Genomic DNA, 13984 nt, shown 5'->3' with positions numbered 1-13984 from the left:
TCTGATTGTGTTGATTGTTCTCAAAATGTTTGTTAGTGATTATTTCAGATATAGTTTTAGCAACGCAGTATATGACTATTATAAGTTCTTCGAGACTAATCTCTTCGTTCAGTGTTTCCGGTAATAGTCAACTAATTTTCCGAGTTTTCTAGAGGTGTTTAGTTTCGGCAAGTGCGGCAGACTCATCACAGGCATTCCCCTATATTTCGCATAATTTTCTTGAAAACTATTATATGCGCTTTCAAAATCTATTGACTCTGCATTGTCGTTGATGGGCTCAATAATTAAAGGGGCATTCTGTTCGTTCTCTTATTTTATTTTATTTTATTTTATTTTATTTTATTTTATTTTATTTTATTTTATTTTATTTTATTTTATTTTATTTTATTTTATTTTATTTTTTTTTATTTTATTTGAGCTTAATCCATCTCGGCTATTGCCGGAGATTACACATCCCGGACAAAATTTTCAAGGGATTGTGCTCTGGTGGAGCGTAGTCCAAGTTCTACGCCCATGCGATTGCTATTGCTTAAATATTTAAAAATCTACGAACTATTGCACATGTGTCCAGTATGGTCGACTTCTGCATGTCTTCTAAGAGGTGTTGGCAGTCATACTTCTTCAAGTTTTTTATTAAATGCTTAGGCACTAATCCAGTGGAAGATATAATTATTGGTATTATATTCACTTCCCTCGCTTTGTACATCCGTTTAAGTTCTATGGCCAGAGCTGCATACTTCGATACTTTGGTGGAGTATGTGCTTTGGATGTTGCGATTAAGGGGCACCGCTATATCGATTACTTCGATCGTTTTATTTGTCTTGTCGAACAAGATAATGTCAGGTTTGTTGGCAGCTGCTGTTTGATCTGTGGATATAAATCTGTCCCAGTACAGTTTAAAATTTGCATTTTCGATTATTGCCTTTGGTTCATATTTAAAATACAAGACTTCTGCTTGTAAGAGACCGTGTTTGATCGCGAGTTGTTGGTGGAGGATCTTTGCTATATTGTTATGTCTCATGACATATTCACGGGGGGCAAGTACGCTACATCCAGCAATTATATGGTCGATTGTTTCACCGTAAATGCCGCACCTTCGGCATCTATCTTCTATTGCCTCGCCATGTATCGACCTTCGGAAATTCCTTGTTGGAATAACTCGGTCTTGGATAGCGATTGCGAAACCTTCTGTTTCAGAAAATAGTTTTCCTCTTTTCAACCATAAATTGGATGACTGTGCGTCTATCCATTCCATTTCGAGATCATGCGGATGGGCACCGTGTATTGTTTTTGCCTTCCATGCTGCGATCATTTCTGCTGGGGATTTAACCCCCTCAGGTACTGGGATATTCTGCTCCATCAGACTTAGCGGGGTAAAGCCATTATCTGCCATAGCGATAGCTTTAAATAGATGGGACTCGCTGCTTAGAAAATATGTACGTAACTTCAAAGTTTGCGAAAAGTGTAGGCGCGCTATATTAATGATTCCTCTCCCACCAACGTTTCGAGGAAGCGATATTCTTTCCACAGCGCTTTGAGGGTAATGGCTTTGGAACTTTGTGAAAGTGGTGCGTATCAGCGTTTCAATCCGAAGGATGTCTGTCTGAGACCATTTTATTACTCCAAACGAGTATGTCAAAAGAGGTATGGCCCAGGTATTGATTGCCTTGCATTTATTTCCACTGTTCAGACTAGTTTTTAATATAGCTTTCAGTCGTGCCTCAAATTTTTTAATGAGGTTTTGCTTTACTAGCGTGTGGTTGATTCCTTTAAGTTGCAGAAATCCTAAATATTTATAAGATTCGCTGCTATGCAAGTTGTCTATAATCGTATTTTGGTCTACTGCGTAGTTTTCTTCGGATTCATCAAGCTGACCTCTAATCAAATGTATTATTTTGCACTTATCTGGTCCAAATTCCATTCCCACGTCATCGCTAAAAGCTTTAGTGGCATCTATCAGCTCATATAGCTTATGCTTTTTGTTTGCGTACAGTTTCAAGTCGTCAACAAACAGAAGATGGTTGAACGTGTGCTCTCTTACTTCAGTTTTGAGTATAAAGCCATTTTGTTTAAGTGTGAGAAGCCTGCTAAGTGGATTGAGACCAATGCAGAACCATAACGGGCTTAAGGCATCCCCTTGGAATATACCACGTTTGATTGAAATCTGTTTCGAAACAGTTCCATTTAGAACCAGTTTTGTATTCCACTTGCTCATTAAGCGGCCCAAGAGGGCAACAGTGGCAGCATCGATTTTGTATATTCTTAATATCTCTAATAGGTAATCATGCGGCATTGAATCAAAAGCTTTTTTGTAGTCAATAAATGCGACGCTTAAATTCCGCCTTCTTCTCAGAGCTACTCCTGTGATAACAGTGTCTATAATAAGCTGATCTTTACAGCCCATTGTGCGCTTCCTGCAACCTTTCTGTTCTTCACATAAAATGCTGTTACTTTCACAGTGTTCATATATTCGGTTAGCGATAATTTTCGTCAAGAGTTTGTATGTCGTGCTCAAGCAAGTAATTGGGCGGTATTTTGCTGGATCAGCAGATGGTGCGTCCTTTGGAAGAAGATAAGTTACTCCGGCAGTGAGAAATTCTGGGATAGCAGCTATATTTTTCAGTAGCTCGTTGTAGCATCTTGCGAGTGCTTCGTGCATTACTGAGAGCTTTTTAAGCCATATGTTGTGTAGCTGGTCTAGGCCAGGGGATTTCCAGTTAGCTGAAGTACATATATTATTCTTTATTTCTTCTGCTTTTATGTCGTAGAAGTGCATTGGTGCAACGTTATCCGCTTTTTCTTTTTCTTTGGCTAACCAATTCGCATCAGCATTGAAGAGTTTTGCTTGTGCCCATATTTTCTCCCAAAACTGCTCTAACTCTTGTTGTTGTGGATATAATGTCTGAGATTCTGCATTGCTGTTTTGTTGCAGATTTCTATAAAAGCTTTTTTGATTTTTGTGGAAAAGCTGGTTTTCCTTCCGCCTCTGCTTACTTTTGAGGTATCTTCTTAATCGCTTTGAGTAAGCGGCGAGTTGCTGTACTTTCCTATCAATTATCTCTGATAATTGGTCAAGACCCACAGTCTGAGGCTTAAGCGGCGCGATGATACTAGATACATGCCTTAACAACCTTTTAGATTTAGCCCCATTTTTAAATGAAGTAAGCCTCCCTATAGATTCTCTTAGACCGGCAATTCGTGTTTCGAGTCTTCTTTGCCACCTGGGGACTACTGGCGTTTTTTGCGTTGTTTTATTTTTAAATGTCTGTACCTTTGGGTGCTTCCCCAGTAATCGTACAGTAGTAAGAGCAGAAACATAAAAGAGAGTGTTAACATATTCCAAGTTGGTGCTATTGGCGACATATGCTGGCAGAATTTTCGAGTTAAGTGTTTTAACCACTTCGTTTAATTTTTCCGATTCGCCTAATCGGGGTATCCTTGGTCTTAGCAAAGGATCCATACCTTCATAATTCGCCAGATAATTAAGGAAAATATCTTTCACCTCCCGTTCTTCATTAGTTTCTGGACCATCGCTTTCAATACTTTCATAGATCAAGTTAAGTTCAGGTTGTACGTTGGTAAATTCCGCTAAATCTTCAGGCTGTGGGTTGCGTGCCTCGGTTATCTCTGGTGTTATTTCTTCTTCGCTTCCTTCCACTCCTCGTAGCTCGTTGCGTATTGCACTTTTAATTTCCTCTTGCTTTTCTTTTCTTACATATTCGTGTTGGAAGATTGCTTTTTTTCTTGTAGCAAGGCTATTTTCGGTTAGCTTCCCATTCAGATGTCTATATCTTCTTAGAAACAGGTCTAGCATTCTCTCACGATAGGTCGTCATGTGCTCCGGTTCTTCACAATTTGTGGAAATGTAGTAGCAGCGCAGGACATATTCATTCATTTCCGTTGTCCATTGAATACGCTGTCTAACACGGCCTGCTCTTGTGGTCCCAAGATTAACTTGAGAAACACTTGTCGCAGTGTTGGGGTTTTCGTGTTGTTGTTGTTGTACCACTGGCGACTCCGCTATCTGATGCCGATGAGCAGAGCCCTCGCCGGCAGCCGTGGCTTCTGCCGACACTTGAGCGAATATCCTCGCTCGGCTGCAATCATTAGATTCCTCTATAATGCGGCTCTCCGTTTTTCGAAACGGGTAATTGCATTTTAAACCTTCTGCCAGGTGGTTTACAGATTTCCTTCTGGGTTAACTGTGTCCTTCAGACATGCATTCACACAGCCGGCATGTTAGGCATTTTAGCGGTATGTTTTCTTCTTCGCTGAAACTTCGGAGCCGTGGAGTCGTTACTTCCAGCACCCCTCGGTGAGGGATGTCCGTGCGGGGTCGTGACTAGGGGCCGCGGGGTTGTCATGCCCGTCAACTCTCTAATGAGAGATGCCCTTGCGGGCTTAATCCATCTCGGCTATTACCGGAGATTACACATCCCGGACAAAATTTTCAAGGGATGGTGCTCTGGTGGAGCGTAGTCCAAGTTCTACGCCCATGCGATTGCTATTGCTTAAATATTTAAAAATCTACGAACTATTGCACATGTGTCCAGTATGGTCGACTTCTGCATGTCTTTTAAAAGGTGTTGGCAGTCATACTTCTTCAAATTTTTGATTAGGTGCTTAGGCACTAATCCAGTGGAAGATATAATTATTGGTACTATATTAACTTCCCTCGCTTTGTACATCCGTTTAAGTTCTATGGCCAAAACTGCATACTTCGATATTTTAGTGGAGTATGTGCTTCGGATGTTGCGATTAAGGGGCACCGCTATATCGATTACTTCGATTGTTTTATTTGTCTTGTCGAACAAGATAATGTCAGGTTTGTTGGCAGCTGCTGTTTGATCTGTGGATATACAGTCCCAGTATCTGTGGTCCCAGTACAGTTTAAAATTTGCATTTTCCTATATTGGCTTTGGTTCATATTTAAAATACAAGACTTCTGCTTGTAAGAGACCGTGTTTTATCGCAAGTTGTTGGTGGAGGATCTTTGCTATATTGTTATGTCTCATGAGATATTCACGGGGGGCAAGTACGCTACATCCAGCAATTATATGGTCGATTGTTTCGCCATAAATGCCGCATCTTCGGCATCTATCTTCTATTGCCTCGCCATGTATCGACCTTCAGAAATTCCTTGTGCGATTGCGAAACCTTCTGTTTCAGAAAATAACTCTCCATTTTTCAACCATAAATTGGATGATTGTGCGTCAATGCATTCCATTTCGAGATCATGCGGATGGGCACCGTGTATTGTGTTTGCCTTCCATGCTGCGATCATTTCTCCTGGGGATTTATCCCTCTCAGGTACTGGGAAATTGTGCTCCATCAAACTGAGCGGGGTAAAGCCGTTATCTGCCATAGCGATAGCTTTAAATAGATGAGACTCGCTGCTTAGAATATATGTACATAACTTCAAAGTTTACGAAAAGTGTAGACGCGCTATATTGATGATTCCTCTCCCACCAACGTTTCGAGGAAGGGATATTCACAGCGCTTTGAGGGTAATAGCTTTGGAACTTTGTAAAAGTGGTTTATTTTATTTTATTTTATTTTATTTTATTTTATTTTATTTTATTTCTTTAATCTTGCAAAGCTAAGAAAATTTTTTTTTATATAAACTTTATCTTATTGTTTTTTTTTAATTGAAATTAATGTTTTTTTTTTTGTTTGTACTTTATTTTACTGTTTTTTTCTATTTTTCCTTAATTTCAAATCTTTATAATAAAATCAAAATTAGGTTGAATAAAATTAACTCATTTATATTCCTGGGTACATGCCATGTAGTTTAAACAAGCATAGCTATGTATGTATATCAGTCATGTACTTCTTAATGGCCTTAATGGCCTTAATGTACCTTCTTTATGTCCAAATTGAATTTTTTCGACAATCGCTGCCGCAGTCATAGCGACTGCTCCCTTTCCTTCAGTACCTTTATAATTTCTCAGTAATAATTTGCGTATGTACTTGTGTTTTATTTGCTCTTTCTTTGTTTCTCTCAATTCCAGGTCTCATTAAGCATATCCATTTTACTGTCACTAACTGTGTTCTTCTTGCTGTTGGCTGAAATCATTCCACCAACGTCATTAGTTGTGCCGTTATTAGGGAAATTTGTGCTCTTCACAATGATACTGGACACGTTCAGGTGAGTTATTGAGCATACGCTTACGCTTGTGTATATACTCGTAAATGCATAAAATGATCTCTGATATGTGTTTGTGTGAGAGAGTGGGTTTTTGTTTTTTGCATGCAAATCCCAATCGATCAATGAGAATGTCTTTGGTAATTTATCTACTTATACAGCTTTGCTGAGCGTTTTTGAGAATTGGGAATTGGCTGTGAGAATGTGATAATTTTAAATGAGAGCACTTATTTATAGATATTTATTTCCTAGTCTTATACAAAAATAAACAAACATGTTTTTTTACTTCCTTTTTACCACAAAACTATGTTTTTAAGGTACAAAGATGTATATATAAATATATGAATATATGAATTTTATATATATTATATGTATAGAGAGAGAAAGAGGGAGAGATAGTGATAAAGAAAGGGAGGCGAAGATAAAGTTACATTTGAACCACTGACCGAGTGCTAGTTGTATTACTTTAACAATAATAAATTTCAAACTATTTACCAAAATTTTTAAAACGAGAACCGAATTACATACATATATTATATAATACAATATTTGAAAGAAATCCTTGTATAAAAATGTAAACAGTAGTATTTTTTTCAGTTTTTGATTAATTTCGATTTTTATGACTAAAACAGTTGGTAGTTCTGTGCTTGGAAGAATTTTTCATTATGTATGCTAATTAAATTTGTGCAAATTGTGTGGCAACTCTGTTAAAAATTAGCGGACTAAAACTCGATTAAAGTATTAAAATATGAAGAACATATTTGTGCCAGATTATATAAATTAAAAAATATATTTTTAAACGTTCAACAGACAAGATGACTATAAAAGTATAAGTATTTTTTTGTTTCACCATCCACATTTAACTATAAGTCAAGGGATTAGTCCAATTCGAATATATTTTATCTTTCCTCATACCAGTCTTTAAAAGCACTTCAGCCTTTAGTGTAATACAGGGTTTGATTGAAAAGTAATGAGCCTTACTTTTTTTAAGCAGTTTTATTAAACCTTTTGGTTTACACAACTAATATTATTCAAAATAGGACCCTTCAGCGTCAATACACCGCTGGTAGCGAACCTTCCACTGCAGGAAACATTTTTTAAACTCATCCGCCGGAATCGCGTTCAATTCGGCTGTCACAGTTTTTTGGATCGACGCGGGAACAAGAAGAAGTCCGGAGGGGACAGGTCTGGGCTGTAGAGAGGGTGGGGAAGCACCGGAACCCCCATCTTGGTCAATGCAGAGGTGCAGAGGAAGGCGGTGTGCGCCGACGCATTATCGTGATGAAGGGTCCTTCCAGATCGCTGTTCGTCTTCGACGTCCTCCCGGCCTTCCTTGAACGACTTGTGCCACCTGGGCACTGGGCAGATATTGATATCCGTGAGCCTCCTTGAGTAGCCCAATGGTTTCGGTACTCGTTTTGTTTAGCTTTACGCAAAATTTAGTCAAGTAATGTTGCTTCAACGATCGCTACATTTTCGCCACTGCAAAATCCTAACACACTTTTGAAACAGCGTTTACGCGCGGAGCGATTTTGACTGCACCGCTGTTGCCAGCAAACTGGGACCGGTTTCTAGTGGAAGAGGAAGGTCCAACGATCATTTTCCCCACCAGCTGATTCGTATTTTTAGCCAAAACTAAACAATCGCACGCGCAGAAAACAATATTCAAACTACACTGCATTAAATAACTCCAGGTGTTGTATGCAATGTGGCTGTAACTTCCCGAAATCAAAGTTTTTCTTTGTGCGCTTTTTCAGGTAAGATATGGTTCAAGAAATGAAGAAACATGCAGTTATCGTCGCTCTATGTGTAAATCACATCGATTTAGAAATCTCTAATTTTCTTAAGTGCACCCGTTCATTCATTCAGAAGACTCGCCATTAATTTGGGAAGCATCAGGCGGTGATGCAGAATTTGGTGCGAAACGCAAAAAAGACGAGGAAGATTCTGACACCATCCAATCTGCAAGCGATCATTGAGGAGGACCCTTCATAATGAGGGCCCTTATGAGGGAGTTAAGTGTTTCTGAGGATCTTATATGTCGAATTGTGCATGAAAATCTCCTACGTTATGCGCAGAAGACAGTTTATGTCGGAGCACACGCGAGAACAGCGAGTTATCTGATCAACATGTCTTCTAAACAAAATTAAACATTCTTGAGTCCCTGAAATGTTATGGTTTTTTTCTGAAGAGAAAAAAATTGACTAAAACCATAAACCCAACCACTGAGGTTCCTCTTGTATTACACACGAAGTTTCCAGGCATTATAATGGTTTTAGGTGTTTTGAGCGACAAAGTACATGTCATGCCACCACACTTTTTTACTGAAGGATTTCGAGTAAATTCTGCTGCAGATATCTCAAGTGTCTCAAGTGACAGTAGTGACACCGTGGATTGATAATGCACGCGGTAACAGCCCATACATCCCATAGTTAAGCGTGAACCCAAAAAGCATCCCCATAAAACCATTTCTCTCTGAAGGCTAAAATTAATACCGTTATGGTCAATATGAGTAAGAATCATTTGAGTCGTGCATGCAATCGTTTCCGAAGCCGGATCGAGGAGGTTATTGCAGCTAATTGAAATTTTTGAATAATTGTATAGATCTAAAATAAGTTAATGTTGGGTAAAAAAATTGTGAATTTTCACAAAATTTTGTTCAAAATAAGTTTACTCTCAAGTTGTCATCAAATACCGTACGAACCCTGTATAACACCGGAAAAGATTGACAAATTTTGGTAATATATTTCTTTCTGATTTAATTTTAATTATTTTTTTTTATAAAAACATAGTTCATCCCCCTAAAACAAAACAAATTTGCAAACCATGTGCAAATGCAAGCAAATTTGCATCATAATTCCATACCTTTTAATTAGAACTTATAGAAAATTTTCGAGTATACAGTTTTATAGTCTATTGGATTTTGCTTCGTGTTGCTGGCAGTGTTGGATATTTTTGCCACGAAGTGGTGCCATTATTTCGCAAAAAACCTCGCCTTTTACTTCGAGATGCTGCAAAACAGGTCCATATTCCGAAAGGTTACGTCCAAAAGGCTTACGATCACAAAAAGAAATTGTAGCACTCAATCGAAATAATGAACAAAATAAGAGTGGTAAAACACGTGCGCAAAACTTATACACTCAACGTATCCCTAGATATGGCTGTGGCGTTATGGACGATGAAACATACGTCAAGGTAGACTTCAAGCAGATTCAGGGCGATGAGTTTTATACTGCAACGAAGAGAGGAGGAGTTCTAGGTATCATTAAGGTAAAATATTGGACAAAGTCCCTAAGGTGCGCATCACTAAATTTAAAATCGTTACAGAGTAGAAGAAATATACCTTCACTCTGCTTTGTTTTCGATATGTTGAATGGGACAGTTGACTCGCCTTTATTCTTAAAGCTCATTAATGTTTGTGAATACCTCAAAAAAAATCTCGGATTAGAACGTTGAATGAGTTTAACCATATTTCAAGTTATTTGTCTTTTGATTTATCTTAACATAAGTTCACTCAATTGGTTTTTTAAATAGTAGCAAAACAGGCATTTATATACAATTCTTATAAGAAACCTTGGATTTCTAGATTTACTAAATGAAAAAATGAATGTTATACCAAAATTTTGCACAGAAGCTATTAACACCGTTTAAATGGATTGAACAAAAAATGTTGATTTTTATTGTTAAATATTTTGTTTATCACCGTAGTAAACTTCTAATACCAACAGAAATTATGAATGAACTAACGAACGTGTCAAAGTGCATAAATACCTGAACTAAAAAATAACAGAAGCTAAACTTAGACTATCGAAAAAACTTTGGTTATGCAAAATGTGGCCCATGTATTCATATAGAAATGCAACTGTATTTGTAATAATAAATATTTTCAACTTAATTACAATCGCAGTGCTACAAATGCAAGGCACAAACAGCACAAACTTCGAAAATAAATTCGAAATATAGCAGAATGAAATTTGCCACTAAATTGTCTTTACGTTTTCGCCAAATTTTTCTTTTTACACAACTTTTGTCACTTTTTAAGTTATTTGTTACCTTTCTCATATTCTATAAACATTCTTTTACAACTTTTTTAGAAACTTTTTTCATACCCATCGCCGAGTCCATATTTTTGTATGCAACTTTACCGCCCGTTCACTAAGTTATTTGTTATTGTCATGCTGGCGGAAACTGGCATTTTTCGGAAATGTTGGCGAATTTCTCAAATTTCGCGAAAAATGCAATGACTTGGCGTTTTGCCCACCAGCAAAAAGCGAAAGCGATAGCCGAATTGGCAGTGGGCGCAACGGCGGTGTGAGAATTTGTGTCGGTGGTGCCACTGACGTTAGCGTCGTTGTTGCTGCCAAAACTCTAGAAAAAATTATTTTTTTTTTTTTTTATCACAAATAAACGCTTGGCAGTTATGTGTGTGGCACAAACAGACAAGGTAAACAACTGTCGATTTTTCACTTTACATATTATATAGGTATATGTATGTATGTGTGTATGTGTGTATAATAAAGAATATAAAATAAACTTACGCCAACACCTTTGGCAGCAACGCAGCTAGTCCACAATGCGCAATCCAGTTCATATGTTAGGATTTTTTCACGCGTGCACGAATACAACGGATGACTAAGCCACATTCCACAATAGCGTGAATATGCATGAAAAGAGTTTATATCCGACTTGAAGAAGTTTAGTTGTAGGTGAAAATTTAAATTCGAGTGTTTACAAATTGAAAAAACAAACAACGGTACTTATGAAAAGTGACGGTCACCGCATAGAAACTCTGATTTTTAGTTTTTGTTTTCTTATCTGGTGCACAGTTCGGTTATTTAGTAAAGGTTCGCTGAAGCTCAATTGCCACACAAGGGCTGTTTTTCAGCTGGTCTTGCATAACTTCCTCTTAATGTTAAAAAATTATTAATTAAATAACAATAGAAACATTTTTAAAGAATATTAATTAAATAAATAAATCACAATGGAACCAAAAAGTAAAGACAATTAATCGCATAGAAACTAGTGTGCTCTTTTTTTGTTTTTAAGTTAGTGTAATATTTTATATTATTCTAATAAATAATAATAATAATAATAATAAAAATAAAAAATATAAAAAAATTATAATTTCACTTCAACTCGTTATTATTAGAAACTTTTTCTTAAACTCTTTCCACCGTTGAAGTATGCGCCTCTATAAATACTATTTACATAAGATGTACTGCCCCTTTCACCATACTTTTGTGGCATTGCACTTTTTCGGTAAACTCCCTCCCACTTAGTTCTTCTTCTTCTTGGTTAGCGCGAAAACAGCTTAAGCGCGAACTTAACAAAGCGCCAGTCGCTTCTTTCTGGTGCCAACCAGCGCCGATTGGGCACATCAAGTGAAGCCAAGTCCTTCTCCACCTGATCTTTCCAACGCAGAGGAAGCCTTGCTCTTCCTCTGTTACCACCAGCTGGTACCGCATCGAATGCTTTCAGAAAGTCTGAAATAAGTCAAAAATCATTGTGTCGAAGGAAACTTGCTACACATCCTGCGATATTTTCTTATCCTTTATAATATTGAATTCGCGCATTTTAGCGCATCAGTAAATTTATGTAAATACTCAGTTTAGTAAAACCTTGACTATTTTTTATTTTAATTCATTTTATTTAATTTTAATTAGTTTTTATGTGTAAATTTTTTTAATTAATAATTTTTGTTTTATTTTTTTATTTCTTTATTTTATGTGATCTTAACAGTAAATTTAAATACGCAGTTTAGTAAAATTTTGAATAGTTTGTTTTTTAATTTTAATCATTTTATTTTCATCATTCATTCAATAATTTTATTAAATGCTAATTTTCATTAACTTTTAATTTTTTTTTAATTAACATATTTTTTTTATTTAATTTTTTTATTTATTTTTATTTATTGTAATATTTTTTTATTTTCATTTTAACTCATTTTGTTTAATTAATTCTAGTATTTACTTCATAATATTTTAGATTACATCTTATCTCAACAGTAAATTTAAATACCAGACTTAGTTAAACTTTGATTAGTTTTTTCTCATTTTAATTCATTCAATATAATTTTAATTTTAACTAATTTATATTTATTTTATTTATGTTGATAGACTTTTTTTACTTTATCTTATTTTGTATTTATTTAAATTCATTCTGTTTAATTTTAATTTATTTTTTTATTTTTAATGAACTGGTTTTTACTTTACCTTGTTTTTATTTTATCTTAATTCGTTTGTAAATTTAAACATCAGATTTAGTAAGCCCTTGATTATTTTCTATTTTTTTTTTTTAATTTATTTGGTTAATATTAATTTTTATTTATTTAATTTTTTTTATTAACTGTAAAATTGTTTATATTATTTTTTATTTTACTTAAAGTCAACAGTAAATTTATATTTCAGATTTAGTAAATCCTTGATACATTTTTTTTAACTTTAATTAAATTTAAATTTTAGTTAATTTTTATTCACTTATTAATTTTTTTTTTCATAAATATTTTATTTTATCTTATTTTATATATTCATACTTATATTTTGTATTTATTATTTCAAATTTTTTTTTTATTTTTTTTATCTATTATTTTTTTAATTTAATTTTATTTTATTTAATTTCATTTTATTTCATTTTATTTAAATTTGTTTTTTATTCTTATTCTTATTTTTTATCTTTTTATTACATTTTGCTTCACTTTATTTTTCAGTTTATTCCACTTCGTCTAATTTAGTATTGTTTACAAAGTGCACACTTTTATTCACATCCACACTTCATCCCAGTTAATTAAGTTAATTTGCATTCAGCCAACTGCAAAGAGCCCTCATGGCCCGCCAATTCCCATCACAGCATTGAAAGACAATTTTATGCGAATTGAAGCCTTGATTTCAACGCGGCCATCAACACTGTCATCCACATTATTGTTGATCAACATAACTACAGTAACAATATACGTTGTTGCCCATTGCAACAATGAGGCTGTCGCTCATTTTAGTAGCCGGCAAGTTGCCAGGAACAACAGCTGCCGTATCACCACTATAATGACCGGTATGAAGTGTCAACATCATCGAAAATCCCTACAGCACCGCTCAGTTTTTCGCTGTTTTTTTTTTTTTTGTTTTTGTGTACTTCGGCAGATGTCTACTCGTGCTCTTGCTGTCATCAGAGTTGTCAGTTCACATTCCTCTGAAAAGCGTCATCTTCGCTCTGCTCCTAATTAAGTTGCACTCAGATGGATGCGGCTTCACTGCGTAGTTCGGTAAAAAGTTGAGACACGAAATGGAATATAGAATTTTCAGTTTAATTACCTGCTCGTTGAGGAAATAGGGTAAAATTAGTATTCTTCGTATTTAGTATTTGCATATTTCTTTATCCATGTTATACTTTTTTCAATTATAAAGCAGTTGGAAGTAGGAGAAAAAAGTAGATTCGAACGGAAATATGTGTAGAAAAATCTAACAGGATTTAATCACTGTTTGCTTGGCGTTCGGTTTTGCTCATTTTTTCTTCACAAATCACTTTCTTTACAAATAATATTTTTTAAGCCAGTCCTATGATTTTGTTCCCATACCCTCCCATATTTGTCCAAGACTTTTTAAATCTCAAATATTTTACGTTACTTTTTAACACCCAGTATTTAGTGGGGTAGTGTTTTACCAACTCCTCACACGAATTTGAAATCCCTTCTTATTTCAAAGATCAACTAAAGCATTATTTATGTTTCATTTCATATTTCATAATTTACTAGAAATAAGGGGTCTTTCAAAAATGATGCCTAAATGTAAGTACTAAATAGCTCCAAAAAGGTACCGTTTTTTATGTGATCGTCGACATCTTTGCTCA

The 13984-nt window shown here is 35.4% G+C and overlaps 1 protein-coding gene across 1 annotated transcript in view; it reads left to right on the top strand.

Moving 5' to 3' along the window:
* LOC128857343 (acetylcholine receptor subunit alpha-like) overlaps positions 1-13984 on the top strand; it is a 145104-nt gene that overhangs the window by 104329 nt on the left and 26791 nt on the right. Inside the window, exon 5 of the mRNA XM_054093056.1 lies at positions 6012-6148. Coding sequence (XP_053949031.1) covers positions 6012-6148 — 137 coding nt within the window. The remainder of the gene's footprint in view (positions 1-6011; positions 6149-13984) is intronic.

Source organism: Anastrepha ludens, chromosome 3 (genome assembly GCF_028408465.1).
Source record: "Anastrepha ludens isolate Willacy chromosome 3, idAnaLude1.1, whole genome shotgun sequence".
In the NCBI taxonomy this organism is placed as follows: domain Eukaryota; kingdom Metazoa; phylum Arthropoda; class Insecta; order Diptera; family Tephritidae; genus Anastrepha; species Anastrepha ludens.
This window is presented reverse-complemented; position numbering and strand designations above follow the sequence as displayed.